The 14,906-nt window shown below is 57.2% G+C and overlaps 2 protein-coding genes across 7 annotated transcripts in view; both read right to left on the bottom strand.

Annotated features, from left to right (window-relative positions):
* Window positions 1-424: 424 nt before the first annotated feature.
* On the bottom strand, window positions 425-7,014 carry SIRT7 (sirtuin 7). 2 transcript variants are annotated; one of them, XR_001886884.1, is made up of 11 exons: window positions 6,843-7,014; window positions 6,634-6,771; window positions 6,417-6,521; window positions 4,069-4,139; window positions 3,898-3,970; window positions 3,084-3,182; window positions 2,774-3,010; window positions 2,571-2,651; window positions 2,258-2,364; window positions 1,691-1,777; window positions 1,006-1,098 (listed from the first exon to the last, which is right to left on the bottom strand). XR_001886884.1 is itself a non-coding variant. In XM_017879214.1 (10 exons), the coding sequence occupies exons 1-10, from the start codon at window positions 6,996-6,998 to the stop codon at window positions 900-902; spliced, it is 1,266 nt and encodes a 421-aa protein (XP_017734703.1). In that variant the 5' UTR covers window positions 6,999-7,013; the 3' UTR covers window positions 425-899. The 2 variants fall into 2 exon arrangements, 1 of the variants encoding a protein (XP_017734703.1); XM_017879214.1 differs by lacking the exon at window positions 1,691-1,777 and having other exon boundaries at window positions 425-1,098; window positions 6,843-7,013.
* A 3,894-nt stretch (window positions 7,015-10,908) lies between these two features.
* Window positions 10,909-14,906, bottom strand: part of MAFG (MAF bZIP transcription factor G) — an 11,395-nt gene continuing 7,397 nt past the window's right edge. For 2 of the 5 annotated variants that reach the window (XM_017879225.1, XM_017879223.1), the window contains exons 2-3: window positions 12,233-12,297; window positions 10,909-12,140 (exon numbers count right to left, since the gene is read on the bottom strand). In XM_017879225.1, the coding sequence (XP_017734714.1) occupies window positions 11,688-12,140; window positions 12,233-12,268 (489 nt within the window). In that variant the 5' untranslated portion in view covers window positions 12,269-12,297 and the 3' untranslated portion in view covers window positions 10,909-11,687. Of the gene's footprint in view, window positions 12,141-12,232; window positions 12,298-12,418; window positions 12,835-12,858; window positions 12,878-13,615; window positions 13,635-14,906 lie in introns of those variants that run through there. The other 3 variants (XM_017879227.1, XM_017879226.1, XM_017879222.1) reach the window with 3 other exon arrangements.

Raw genomic sequence — 14,906 nt, 5'->3', positions numbered from 1 at the left:
GCCCCGCCCCGCCGCGCGCCCTCCGGCCGGCGCCCCACCCCCGAAGGCCGCGCCCCACCGCACCTCCGCGCGCAGCCAATGGCGTGAGCCCCTGACAGAGTCCCACCCCCTCCAAACGCACAGCCAATGGCGTGTGCCGCGCGGCCCGAGACCCGCCTCCGGACCACACCGGCCTCTCCGCACCGTCCACACCTGGTGCTGGGATGGCGGGGCAGTGCCGCGAGGGGGCGTCCCACCGCCGCCAACTCCGGGAACCTCCAGGGGGCGCTGTGCCAACCAGGGGAGTTTTTCTCTTAGTTATTTTTTGGCACAATCATCTACAGTTGTCCCTTCTCCAACCAAGGCGGTTTTAAGCCAGGACCGCGCTGCCAGGCAGCAGACCTGAGCCCGGGGAGCCCGCGCCGACCACTTGGGGACACTGGAAACCAGTGCAGAAACGTTTAATAGAAATAAAAAGGTCTGCATAGAGCCGAGGCTCGGAGCCACCCCTCTGCCGCACGTCCAGTACGGAGAGGGTTCTATAAAGTTTTCACACTTTTTCATTAAGAAGTAGTAGAAATAGGGTGAGGCCCTGAGACTGGCCTGGTGAGTGAGGAAAGGCCGCTGGGCGCTTCCACTCTGCCGGCCGGGGCTGAAATAACCCGTGATCCGTTCTCACAGAAAGGTGCGGCTGCCACCTCTTGACATAGAGGCCGGATGGGCAGGTGTCCTCGATGGCCAAGTCGTATCAGGGGACAACCGCAGCAGTGCAAGGGGCTTCCGCGAGGGCAAATGGCTAAAAATGTCACGGTGAAAACGTCATCCCCAAAGAGTTCTCACTAGACCCGTGGGGACAACCCAGCCTTCACCGTGACACTGGCCATCTGCAAAGTGCCAACTGTTCTTCATGGAGCACCAGGTTACGTCACTTTCTTCCTTTTTGTGCGTTTTGTGCAGCCCCTGCCAAACCAGCCCCCTAGGATGGGGGCCGAGCTAAGTGGTCCACCCCGGTCCCCAGGTGGGGCTTCCTCTCTGCTTCTGCACAGCGACTTCCGACTGTGGCTGCCTTCTTCGCCAGCACGCAGGGGAGTCGCCAGTGAGAAAATGGGATCCTGCCACCTGCCAAAAAGGGAAAGCGGCATCAGGAGGGCCTGGGAGCCTCTCACAGCCACACCCGCCCCAGCTCGGGAAAGCTGCCTGCGGTCCCTGCCTTCCCATCCCCTTCCCGCCCGTGTCAACTGCGGCTGAGCTCTGGTTGGTGGCAGCTTCATTGTTATCAAGCTGCAGAACGGATGCGGGAGAGGTCACCTCTTAGGTGGTGACTCAAAGGTCAGCACCCACACTAGCTTGGTCTCCTCAGAACTCCGTGTCCTCGTCCACCACTGAGCGGCGTGTACACACAGGACAGGGCAGCAGTGGCCCCAGGGCTGCCTGCGTCTCCAGGGATGAGTCACTAGCAACTCTGGGCCCCACCTTCCATTTGTACCGCCAGGGGCAGGTGAACCAGACCCTCTCCCCCTTCCCAGCTGACTAGGGAGGCGTGGCCTACAGACGACACCGTGAAGAAAGCATGTGTCTGACTGAGATGCAGAACCACAGATCATAACTTAAGATACAGATACGCACTGATAAGGAAAATGAGCTAAGTTAATGTAAAAAAAAATACAGTACACGATAGCCCACATCACAGAACACCACACACATAACATACAAGAAGTGCCAGGCCCAGAAGGTGAAGGGATCCTTAATTTCTTGAACCCTTTGATTAAAAGAAGTTATTGATTTCCCCTATAAGACCCTGAAAATTCACAGAGAAAGAGAGTGTAAACTTTTTACTCAATACATACACCAAGTCTAAATTATCACAAATTCTGTATTAAGGCACAGTCTGTTTAAGCTTTCCCAAAGTACGCCAACTCCCAAAACCAAGCACACAGATTCTGTCTGGCCAGAGCTGCCGAGTGCCCGTCCCCTCGAGATGCTTCCCACCAGGCATCTTGGAGAGCTCCATGGGAAGGCCTGGAGCAGGAGCACGTGGGCAGAATCCCTCTCCCCGCGGGGACTGTGTGTGCCACATCAGCCAGGGCAGGAGTGGCACATGCAGGGTCTCCGCCAACCACTGAGGTCAGGCCCTCTGGAGACCACCTAGCTTCAGTCATGCCTCAGACACCACTGCAAACGCCTCAGAGCTTCCTCCACGCTCAGCTCACGAGAGAAGACAGACAAGGCCCAGCACACACAGGTGCAGGGAAGCGGGCTGCTGCAATGGATCACTCACCTGCTGTAGGCGGGGATCTCCAAGCCCAGCTCGGCCATGAGGAGCCGCATGACATCATCACACTTCCCGTGTAGCTTCAGAGCAGCCCAGTCATCCTTCGGGGTCCACTGAGGACAGGGAGAGCCGAGTGAGAGTAAAAGCAGCCCAACCCTTCCTGGCGGCCTGTCAGCCTCGGCCCCTGTGGGCTCGGTCAGTGCTCCCTGAGCACCCACGGGGGCCCTATCAGACCGCCCTGGTGCATGGGTGTGGGGTGTATCCGGCTCTGCGTTCTAAGACCCAGGTCTAATGATGTGGCTCTCAGAACCCAAGTTACCTGCAAGTTCACAATGTAGAGTTTCGGCCGCCGGCTAGGGGGCTTGGTCATGCACCAGAGGCGTGGATACTTCTTTAGAACCTGCGGAAACAGACACACACAGCACACACACAGGGGACAAGTTTGTAGAGTGCTGGGCAACAGAGCCGGACACCCTTGGGCAGGCAGGGGCTCGGCTCATTCCTGGTGTCATCGGCACGTACCTTCAGGCTAGACCCTAGACACAGGATGGTATCTGCTCTGCTGGCAGCCTCAGTTGCCGCTTCCCAGTTCAGAGGTTGCCCCAACGTCCCCCTCTCTCCAAAGTGCACAATGGTGTCCCGGAGCTGGGTCCCACACTTGTGGCAGGTCCGGCCTGTCTGGTGTCTGTGGAGGGCGGTGCGTTCCGTCACATCGAACACTCGCACGTACTCCCTGTTGGGAACGCAGGAGGTGCAGACCTGGAGGCAAGAGGGCACAGTGAGTGGGACCCGCCTGCCCGTGGAGACCCTGGGTCACCGCAGGACTGCTCACTTCAATGTACATGTTCCCGTGGAGCTCTGAGATGGCCGTGCGCGGCAGCCCACTTCTCAGATGGAGCCCGTCACAGTTCTGAGACACCACATGCTGCACCTGGAAGGCAGAACGGGTGGTGATGGGGAGGTCAGTACTCAGCCACAGCGAGGCTGTTATGAGCCCAGCTGATGGCTCCCAAGACCAGGGGTAGCTCCGACCCTGCAGAGAACCTTAGAAAGTAAAACACACAACAGGTCCAACTACCAGGACTCAAGAGGGCCTATGGTGGGGAGGGGCGGGGCTATGTCCTTCCTCCAACCCTGATGCACCTGGAGTGGCTGGGAGGGCAAGAGGCTGCACTGTCAAGGCAAGGATGGGAAGTGGCTCAGGGCTTTGGCAAGGGCCACTCCACCCCGGATCCATGCTCTCTTGGGTCATGACGTTTCAGGTGCCTGGGGACCTAGGTAGGTCGACCCTACACCCCCTTGGTTGAGGGTGTTCAGCAGAAGGTCCCCAGAGATGTCCTATAAGCCTCCCCTGTGACTAGGATGGCTTCTGAGGTCCACAGAAAAATGCAATGGAATCACAAAGGGGAAAGGCCACCAGCAGCTCTGAGGCTGAGGCTGGCTATGGATGGGAAGGTTCAGAGGGGGCACTCCCCTTCTGTTCTGGAGAGGAAGCATGGGAGAATCAAATCTGGGGCCTAACCCACTTGGTGGGTGGTCATGATGGGAGTCAACTGGCAGACGGAGGGAGGATGCAGTTGCCCACTGGGCACCAAGCTGCTCTGCCTGTGTCCCAGGCAAGTGTACCAGCCACCCAGGGCTCTTACCAGCTTCTGCTCATGCAAACGAGTGATGCTCATGTGGGTGAGGGTTGGCTCGGCCTCACTCAGGTCAGCAGCACTGCCAGGCAGAAAGGAAGGCAAGGTGAGGACACCCGGAGCTCAGGCCCATGCTGCCTCTGCTCAGCCTATGTGGGAGGCTGCACCTGGCCCACTTACCTCACGCTTCTCCCTTTCTGAAGCAGTGTCCACACTCCATTAGGACCCCTGTAGTCTGGGATAGATGCTGCCTGCATGTCGAGAAAAAAAGTAAGCCAAGTCAAAAGGCACCACCGTAGGTACTGGCAGAATTCCCAGAAACGGGAAGCCATTGTCGCTCCTGCCACATTCCAGGCCGGCCTGCATGTTGGCATCTATTCATTCCACAGGCTGACCTGCTTGAGCCCATATGAAGTGCACCCCAATTCGGCTCCTCCCTTCTACCTGGACTTCTGTTTCCCGCCTGGCCTGGCTCATCCTTCCAGGCTGCACACAGCCCTACCTGTCCCCGGACGCCTCTCTGGCACCGAGCACAAAGCTGGGCTCTGTGGCACGTGTCCTCCACACTGCAGGGGAAGACTAGTCACATTCTTAAGTGCCCCCAGGGCCGAGCCCACGGCTCACACATTTAGCAAAAGGTGAATCCCTAGGTGGGGGCAGGCAACTGTCCATTCTCACGTCCCAGTGTGACTGTTCCTGCTCCACCTTAACAAAGGCAGAATAGGCCGGGCGCGGTGGCTCATGCCTGTAATCCCAGCACTGTGGGAGGCCCAGGTGGGTGGATCACAAGGTCAGGAGATCGAGACCATCCTGGCTAACACGGTGAAACCCCATCTCTACTAAAAATACAAAAAATTAGCTGGACGTGGTGGTGGGCACCTGTAGTCCCAGCTACTTGGGAGGCTGAGGCAGGAGAATGGCGTGAACCCGGGAGGCGGAGCTTGCAGTGAGCTGAGATTGTGCCACTGCACCCCAGCCTGGGTGACAGAGCAAGACTCCGTCTCAAAAAAAAAATACAAACAAACAAACAAACAAACAAAAAAAGGCAGAACAACTTCTCCAGATGAGATAAGCATCTAACTTTCCAGGATTTCAATCCTGTGAAACAAACTGAGGCCCCGAGAGGGCCCAGAAGATATGCCAGGATCAGGTGTCTTCCGTTCCCTTTTGGGGACTCCTGACTCCTGCTTAAACTCAGAAAAATGCACCATCCCCTGGCAGTGGTTTGGACAGTCACATTCAAGATGGAAACCTCAGTTACACTCAGATGAAATCCACAAGCTGCATGTGCTTCTAGTTGCCATTGGAAGCTCCATAAGAGGTCACATGACTGTTACATAATTACATGACTGGACCTTTTTTTTTTTTTTTGAGACAGAGTTTCACTCTTTCGCTCAGGCTGGAGCACAGTGGCATGATCTAGGCTCACTGCAACCTCCGCCTTCCAGTTTCAAGTGATTTTCCTGCCTCAGCCACCCGAGTAGCCGGGATTGCAGGTGTCTGCCACCACGCCCGGCTAATTTTTGTATTTTTAGTAGAGACAGGGTTTCACCATGTTGGCCAGGCTGTTCTTGAACCACTGACCTCATGATCTGCCCACCTTGGCCTCCCAAAGTGCTGGGATTACAGGCATGAGCCACCGCGCCCAGCATGACTGGACTTTTACATGCGACTTGTGGAGGGAGGAGACCAAACACCAGGGCTCCAGGTATTTGAGTCACCAGTGAACTCCCTTTCTGCATTCTTCCTGCTAAGCCTCTGCTCTTCTTTGCTTGGAGTGCCTCATTCCCACCTTCTCCTGTAAATCTCACCCATCCATCCTTCAATGTCCATTCAAGGCTACCTCCCACAAAAAGCCAACCCAGGTAGGTTTCCCAACTCAAAGAGCACATAGTGTGTGTCTGGGTTTGTTCTAGTGACCCAGCACAGCCAGCTTTACATTATGGTTATTTGTTCACATACCTGATTCTTCTCACCTAAAGGATTCCTGAGAACAGAAATCACCTGGCGTTCACATCTGCTACGCCTACGCATGACCACCACTTCACACTCACCCATCGGATCAGATGGACGACGTGCCAGCTACACTTTCAAAGCTAGTGATGTCCCACAGCCCAGGATAATTTGTCAGTGAAACTTCTCAAAACACAATGCAATTCTCTCCTTCACCTGGTGTATTCCGGCTCTTCCTGTGTCACTTTCTACTTATCTTCCCTCAACATGGAGAGAACGCAGTGGAGAATCACGACAGCTTTGGGCTTAGCTCTGTCCACACAACCTGGGGGTGACTGCGAGCAGTCGGCTCCTACACCCCATTCGTATCTCTGCTACACCCCATTCGTATCTCTGTTTTTAACTGGCTGTACCACAAACCAAGCGTTTAAAAAGCGTTTACCTTAGGTAAGTTTTGGTCATTTCGTGTTTCTCTAAGAAAGGGAAAAAACCTTAAAGCTGCTTTAAAGGCGAGTTTTTCGCGATTACTGGAGCGCCTACTCCGTCCTGGGGTCCGCCCCCGCCTCCCTCCCTACCGTGCTGATTCCCGCGCCTGTGTAGACGACCAAGTATTTGGCGTTCCGGACGGCGCTGGCCAGCTCCCGGACTTTCCCTCGCAGCTCCTCCGGGTCGTCGCACACCTGCCAAGACGCCAGGGTGGTCACCGCCCCGGGCCGCCCCACCCGGGACCGCCCGTCGCCCTGGCTGCTCCCGAAACCGGGGGCGCCCGCGGCCGCCGCGCGCGGAACTCGCCTCCTCCTGCCGCCGCTTCAGGCCCTCGCGCCGCCGGCTCCGGCCCTGCAGCTCCGTTACCAGGTCCGCGCTCTCGGCCAGCAGCCGGCCCTCCTCGGCGCTGCGCTCCGCCGCCGCCTTTCTCAGGATGCGCGACACCTGCGGGCAGGCGGGCGGTGAGCGGCGGCGCGGGCCGGGCATAGCCGGACTGGGGAGCGATGGCTGCGTACCTGGCGGAGGCGCTCCCTCTGCTGCTCCTCCCGCAACCTCCGGACCCGCTCCGCCGCTTTGCGTTCCGAGCGGCTCAGACCCCCGGCTGCCATCGCTCCCCTGGAGACCCGCTCTTCCGCTTCCGCCTCACACGGCAGGCCGCGCTCAGGGCGCATGCGCAAGACAGGCCCCGCCCCCACCCACCTCTTCCGGCTCCGCCCGCCGCGTCGCCCCAAAGAAGCACCTGCCAGTCTCTTTAAAAGGTTTATTGATCATATACAAAATAAAGAAAACCTTATATATCACAAACATACACTATGTACAGCAATAAATACCCGGGGGGCCAGGCCCAGTGCTGCCCCTCCTGGACAATAATTTAGCAATAAATACTGCGCTGGGCAGGGGTGGGGCACCAAGGCCACTGCCCTGCCCGAGGTCAGGCCCCTGCCAGCCCTACACGAAGTGTGAGCGCTCGGGCCTCACCCCGCATCCAAACCCCAGCCCCTCCTCACTTAGATCTTTAATAATCTCCATCCCACCCCAGCACATCCCGGGGTCTTCCCCCCCACACACACAACCTCCCCTGGCTAGACCTAGGCAGGGCTGGCAGGGGGACTGATCAATTCTGCTTGGACCCACCTCTCAGTGCCAGGAGAGCAACAGGGCTGGACACACGGGCAGCCCTTGTCCTGTTGCCAGGAGAAGGCTTTCTGTGCCCACTCCCGTTTGGTTAAAGGCTTCAGGGACTAGCAGATTGAGGGGTGGGAAGAAGGGCAGGGATGGGACCCAAGGTTTGCTGGAGGGTCAAAGCCCAACTGGGGTCACCAAGAACAGGGAGGTCTCACAGTTTATCGGGGACACACTCTAGCTCAGACTCAAGGGACACCCATGGTATCAAAGCTGCTGCTCCAGGGGCAGGGTGGAAATGTGTGGGACTGGCCCAGCAGGTACGGCACACACCCAGGACACAGGCCAGAGGCAGGACAGGCATCAGTCTCAGACATGCCCTGCCTCTGTGCGGCACTGATTATGTACTTCACTCTCCCGACCTGCTCCAAGGCCAGACAGCCAACAGGAAGGCAAAAATACACCAAAAAGAATTATTCAGTGGCTTCTGGGGGGAAAATCGTTAATGTGTTGGTTCCTTTCACCAAACCACAGCCTAAAAAAGTAACTCACAAGATCCCAGAGCGGAAACGGTGCAGCAGGCCACAGCTCAGACTTTCCAGATGTGGATGGGAGCTTTGGCCAAGTGGCCACTCCAGAGGGAGGCAGCAGGGACAACATGGGACCTGACCATCGTCCCAAAGCAGGCTGCAGCCGCTCAGGGCCGTGGGCCGGGCCCTGACCACCGGTCAGAAGTGTGCACGCATATCTGAAACGTGCACCGAGAGCCAAAGCCCCAGCAACACCAGCACCACCCGGAGCAGCAGCCGGGGCCTCACTCTCCCGGTGGGAGCTGACTTGTCCCTGCTGGGTATTCCTCTGAAAGCCGAGTGTCCATGTTAGGATAGAGGAGGAGTTGGGGCAAAGTCAAGGTGGAAGGGAAGACATATATCACGGTTTACTTGGCGGACAAGTTTGAGAGACCTGGCCTTGGCCAAAGCCCTCGATTCGCTGTGTCAGAAAAACTGAGGTGAGAAGAGACCACCACCCTCTCAGTAGGAAAGCGGGATTAACAGAGATCAGAAGGACAGCACATTCACATCTGCACATGAACACAGCATCTATGTCAGGAAATCCAGGGGAAGGGGAAGAGGGGCAGAGTGGCTCCACAGGGCTGGCCTGACAGGGGATAGGAACACTCCCCTAGACCCAAGGAAGTCGCTCCAAATCCAAAGCTCTTGAAAGGAGGTATGGCCTCGCAACTCCAGAAGCCTCTTCTGCCAACGCACCCAGGACCTGCACCTCCCATTCAGCACCTGCACCTCCCATTCAGTACGCGCTGACCCTTACACCCTCCTCTTTCGCACTCCCTTTGCCTCCAGGTCTGCAGCCTGGCAGAGGTGCTCAAAATGGAGGGCTACCTGCAGCCAGGACAAAAGTGGGGGCCGCACAAGGACAGGGAGGGCCTGTTTATCCCTGCTCCAAGGCAGATCATGACGTTTTCTTTATGGATACTTATGATTCCAACTAACGCCTGGATTCTACTTAGACAAGATCAGACTGAGGGGAGGGGGATGAACTCACTAAATGACATGAATCAACAGCCAAAATTTCCATTTTCAGGCTGACCCAGGGAGAAACAGGACTTGTCTCTGAATGCCTAGAGCAAAGAAAAGCTCATTAAGATGACAAGGGGTTGATGGTACATCCCTGTTCCCATCTCATGGGCACACCAGGCCAAACTCTTGGATCAAAATCCCACCACCCACAGGGTTAAGCCCTGTCAGGCCAGTTTTTCATCTTACCAGCCCCCATTTGTGTGCTTTACAGGAGTCTGGGCCCCACAGAGAAGAAACCAGCAGCCCTGGTGAAAGGCCAAGAGCCACATGGCCAGACACAGGGCTGCAGCCTCTTAGAGGTGGGTGGGGGCACCCGTCCCCGTCATATGCCTGTAAGGAGCCTCCTGAGCCCAGCCGGGAAGGGCTGCAGCCTCTTAGAGGTGGGTGGGGGCACCCGTCCCCGTCATATGCCTGTAAGGAGCCTCCTGAGCCCAGCTGGGAAGGGCAGCAGCCTCTGGCGAGGAACTGGGAGCAGGAGGCAGGTTGGGCCCCCAGAGGGAGGCACCTCCAGCAGAAGCCAAGCAGCTGATCCCTGGAAGACACAGATCGCAAAGGGAGGCAGAAGGCAGGCCCAAAGCCAAGAGCTGCCAGCGTGGACCAGTGGAGAAGAGGGACAAGACCGGCCCTGGAGACTGTAGCCCTTGTCTGCACTGGTGGACACTCCCAAGGCTCTCAGAGTGAGGCAGGGACAAGGAAGAAAGGGTTGCCCCTGGTGGGCCCCCAACCACTCTGCCTGGAAGCACCACCCGCAGCACGGAAACACCTCAGGGATTAAGTAGGCGGTGAAACCTGCAGCCCACGGTGCGGGCCCCTGGGGTTCCCTGGCTGAGGCCCCACATGAAGCCTATAGGAACAAAACTGAGGCCAGAGAATGCTTGGCCACAGCCCTGCGGCCACCCACAGTGACTCCTTGGTCCCTGCAACACCACCACCCAAGGCCAGAGGTGGTAGGTGTGGAGCAGTGTGGGGGGGCCCCAAGGGGCCCCCAGTTTCAGCTACCTGGCCACCAGATCAGCCCAAGCCCTAGACACAGATGTAGCCAAGGCTCAGTCGGAGGGGAGTGTGACAGAACCCCACATCTCACCTCCTAGGGACCAGGAGCTGGTGGTGGGCACAGACTCCTTGAGTTCTGACGCAGCAGGTGCCACCTGGCACCCCAGCCCAGGTCCGGCAAGCCAGCAGAAGCAAAAGCACAACTAAACCCAAAAAACGAACACGGGAAAACAGACACAAGAAGTGACACCCACAGGTCAAAGGTCACCAGAAGCACCAGCACTTTACCGCTGCACAAAACCTCACCAGGCACGGACGACACCACGGCACCGGCAAGAGACGGAAGCAGGAAGGGCAGAGGAGTAAGTCACTTTCGGTACAATTGCAAAAGATATCAAAGAGGACGGCCTTCTGGTCGGCTCACGGCTTGGCTTTTTTTTTTTTGTCTTTTTTTAAACTAAGTTTTATAAATAATGTCTGATAACTCTGTGTATATAAAAACTAAACTCCAACAGCCACAAAGAGTTGTCCGTAAGTTTACAAGAAAGGGATTTTTTTTTGTTTTTTTTTTTTTTCTTTTTTTTTTAACTAGCAAAGTTTCTATTATACTTTCTTCCCTTTTCCATTTGTAGGGTTAAATGGTCTTCTTGCTTTTTTTTCCGCTAAAAAACAATTTTATAAATAGTCTGCAGCTCTTTTTTTCTTTAACCTTTAAACATATAATTAATTTAATAACTTCGTACAAAGAATGTCTCTCTTTTAAATAAAGGGCTATGTAACCACACGAATAGGTCATGTAAACAGTGACACAGGATCCATTGCGGGGCACACTGGACNAGTTTTATAAATACTCTGCAGCTCTTTTTTCTTTAACTTTTAAACATATAATTAATTTAATAACTTTGTAAAAGGAACTTCTCTCTTTTAAATAAAGGGCTATATAACCACACAAATAGGTCATGTAAACAGTGACACGGGACCCATCGCAGGGCACACTGGACTCACCCTCACGTAAGTGCACAGCCAGCGATTTGGTCTTGTTCAGTGCAACGGGTCAGGCCTGAGCGCACAGCCCTTGGCCCCAACTGCACGCCCCCAGCACCACTGTGCCCAGGCTGGTGGTCCACCCATCAGGGCCTTCAAGGCTGCCCTACTCTCAGAGCAGAGCCCATCTCTTTGTGCTGGGCTAAGCTGAGCTGCCCTCCTGGGGCTAAAGAGAGTGAATCCTTTCCAGCCCACAAGCCTGTGGCCACTCGGGAGTGGAGGGCACACTGGAACCCTCACTGCTTGGGGACACGTGAGGCCCAGCGTGCCTTCTCCTTCTCTTTCCCGCAACTCTCTCAAGTCCATTCCCACAGCACCAACTCTGGACTCCAAGACTGCATGGCCCTGGTACAAAAGGGGTTGGGGCGACCCCACGTCACCGCCGAACTGACCAATCCCAACATACAAAACACACGACGACAATGACGAGATCAAAGGGGCTCAGCCCGGCGCCCCTGGGGTACAGGTTGTGCTTTGCAGGGAAGAGAGAAGGGCGGGGAAGAGAGGGAGGAAAGAGAAGAGAAGGAAACAGAGGGACAGGGCAGCCGAATTCGCCATGTGCCTAGTGGCCCCGCAAAGACCCGCCTGGGCAGACGCGCGTCCCTACGATCGGGCATCCGTCTTGGACTTTACTATTGTGATGACGCTGGTGGCGGCCACCTTGCCTGGGACGAGGGGCCCCAGGCCGGCGGCAAGGGGGCCCCGGGCTGGTGCCACGGGGCTGCGGGCCACCGTCCGGGCGAAGGTCTGCAGCGCCTCGTACTTGGAGCGCAGTGCGTCGAGCTCCAGCTTCATGCTGGCATTCTCCGAGGCCAGCTTCTCCACCTCCTGCTGCAGCTCCGCCTTTTGCTTCTCCAGCTCCTCCTTCTGCGTCACCCGCTTCACGCGGCAGCTGGCAGCGTAGCCACGGTTCTTGAGCGTGCGCCGGCGCTGCTTCAGCTGGACGATCTCCTCCTTGGACAGGCCACGCAGGTGCTGGTTCAGCTCCCGCACCGACATGGTCACCAGCTCCTCATCCGTCAGGCTGGTGCCATTCTCACCCGGCTCCCGCTTCACCTGGGGCACAGTGCACAGGGTCACAGGCCAAGCGGGCATGCCCACTGTGCCCCCCAACCCCAGGCCTGAAGGCTCCTCCCCTGCCCACTCACCTTCAAGGCCTTGTTTCCTTTATTGGGGGTCGTCATAACCCGGGGGCACAGCGAGCAGGCGCTCTCTGCAAGACATGGAGCAGAGGTCAGTACCCTGGAGACCACCCTCGCCTCCCACCCCAGTTCACAGAGCCCTTGCCGCACAGTCCACCCCAGCCTGCTGCCCAGGTGCCCAGCCCCCAATACCTGATCGGAGGCAGCCCTTGGCCTCTCCCAGGCTAGGCTGAGCTGCTTCCTGTCCACCCTACCCTCAGAGAACCAGGTGGGAGGTCAGGAAGGTCTGATGGGAGAAGGGAAACTGAAGGCTGTTAGGGAGGCAGGCGCAAGACAAGGGGCGGGGGAGAGATTAGAAGGAATAAGACGCGGGAGAGGCAGGCCTAGAAGGAAGCCGGGAGCTTTAAAAATAACCCCAGCACTGCCCCAGAGCACGGCTGTTCCTGGCGAGTCACGCTGACTCAGCACATTGCCTCCCGCTCCCCCGCCGCGCCCGCACTCCCTGGGCCCGCCAGCCAACAGCGCCCCAGGAGAGCCGCAGCCGAGCTGCTGGGGGCCAGAAAGGCCAGCCTGACCAATAGCAGGTGAGGGCCAGCCAGTGACCCTGTGCGTGCATCTTTCCAGGGTCCTACCTCCTACAACCACTTCCCCTGAGCTGGCCTGGGACAAAGCCCCCTGCTCCCTGGGTGCACAGGGGCCCCACTGGGGACCTAGCCAGAGAGGAGGCTGAGGGAACCTCGAGTCTCCCAGTCTCCTAACTTTGAGAAGCTGAGGGTGGGCCGTCCATCTAGCTCTGGTCTGTTGGCAGGACTGACCAGGGAGTTCCCCCACCTTCCAGGTGGCAGGCCATCAGCTGGGAGGAGCCTGGCCCGAGGCCCCTCTGGCCCTCCCAGTCTGCCTCCTCCACTGATGGAGTAACCATCCTGTGGCTTTGGGTTGCAGGAAGCAGCCCCTGCCCCACCCCATCCAGGCTATTTCACAAGGGTTCCCACAGTGAGCCACCCTGGGGCCTGCCCAACTGAAGGCTGGCAGAGTCAGCCCCTCCGAGTGGCAGCCTGCTCTCTGGTCCCTGCCCCGGGTCAATTCCCACAGGGTCAGGGAGCAAAAACAAAAGTGCTGGGGAGGCTGGACTAAACAATCAACTCTCACCCACTCGGGTCCCTCCAGCACTCCACTCTCACTTTCTTGCTAAGGACATTTCTGTGCACCTCATCCCAGAAACCCATCTGGGATTCCCAGCTCAGTCCAGCTCCCACCAGACCCTTGGGCATGGTGGACCCCACCCCATGCTCCATCCCCCACTTTCCAGGTTTGATGCAGACAGATGGGAGTCTCCTCTAGCCAGGAGCATTTCAGGAAATTATGGGCTGGGGGGCTTCTTACTCTCACCAGGGTCAAGACGCCACCTCACTCAGCCTTGGACCAGGAGGTGAGGCTGCAAGCCCAGAGCAGGGAGGGGAAGCCAAAGACCCCTCTCCACAGTCAAGCCAGCTGAGAAGCAAGGTCCCAAGACTCCAGCCACTGGATTCTTCCAGATAAAGGATGGGGAAGACCTGAGCTGGAGGTCAGAAGGCCCACAGGAGCTCTTTCCTATACATCTGGCAGGACACTGCCCCAGGAGACAGGCCCCAGCCTTGAGTCAGGGTGCAGGGACACTGCCCTGGCCCCAGCTTCTCCCACCCCATCGCCCCACCCCTGCTGCTAAGCATAATGACAGCGGTGACTTCCTGAAGAGATCACACGGAAAAGTGCCTCCTCGACAGATTTTGCCCTCCGCAGAAGGCCTGAACTCAGCACAAGTGCAACCCATCGCCTCCTAATCAAAGGTGTGCCTGGGGTGGGGAGGGGCAGGCCTGAGCACAGCCAGTGCTTCCAGGCTCCTGGCCTGGCCTCTGGCAAACCGGGATACACAGACACACAGGCAGAGCAGAGACAGCCTCAGGAGCTGGGCTCAGAGGAACGATGCAGGGATCCCAGGAGCTGAACTGAGGAGAAGCTGCCCCAACCCCAGTCCTCCTCCAGCCCTCAAGGCTGGCCAGAGCTGGGTCCTGTCACACACCCTCTGCTCCCGCAAAAGCTAAGCCCACCTCACACAGGAGGCACAGATGGTCAAGGCTCCGCAACCTGCCAGGGTACCTGGTCCACCCATTCACACTGAGAGCCAGGAAATGGAGAGAGATTTGGGAGCTCCGTCTCCTTTGGCTAAACTAGAAACTCCCGTGCCTGAACAAAGACAGCCCCACTCGGCTGCACAGCCCAGTGGCCGAAACTCCCTGGCACTCATGGTTTCTGCTCTATAAGCTCTCAGCTTGTGAAAGTCACTCTTTGAACAGAATCTAAAACTTAGTTTCCACTGATGCATAAGTGACTGAGAAGATGCCCATAAACGCCCCTCCAGGACCCTGAAATTTTCCCAGGGCATCAAACTCTAGGTCAAAGGTCAGCTGAAGCATTGAAACATCTGGAATCTATAAGCCCCAGGCTCACTGAGAGTGGAACTCTCACTGAGTTCCACTGAGAGTGGAACTCTCACTGAGAGTTTGTGTGCATGTGTGTGTGCATGCGCGGGGATGTGGAGGGAGGATCACTGAGGGCAAACCACAAAGTAGCCTAACCCAGCCATAAACTCCTGGGCAAAGGAAGTCTACCTTCGTGAATTTCCACACACCCAAGGAAAGGT

Source organism: Rhinopithecus bieti, unplaced genomic scaffold (genome assembly GCF_001698545.2).
Source record: "Rhinopithecus bieti isolate Rb0 unplaced genomic scaffold, ASM169854v2 scaffold_9899, whole genome shotgun sequence".
NCBI classification, from domain to species: domain Eukaryota; kingdom Metazoa; phylum Chordata; class Mammalia; order Primates; family Cercopithecidae; genus Rhinopithecus; species Rhinopithecus bieti.
Note: the sequence above shows the minus strand (reverse complement) of the source record. Positions and strands in the feature narration are given on the sequence as shown.

Bases quoted from the DNA above. Each gene is read 5' to 3' on its own strand.
- SIRT7 (XM_017879214.1), bottom strand. From the start codon at position 6,998: ATGCGCCCTGAGCGCGGCCTGCCGTGTGAGGCGGAAGCGGAAGAGCGG. The intron at 3,183-3,897 runs GTAAGAGCCCTG...TCTGCCTTCCAG, and splicing joins GTTTGCATGAGCAGAAGCTG to GTGCAGCATGTGGTGTCTCA. The intron at 1,099-2,257 runs GTGAGTGATCCA...CCTTTTTGGCAG, and splicing joins GAGATCCCCGCCTACAGCAG to GTGGCAGGATCCCATTTTCT.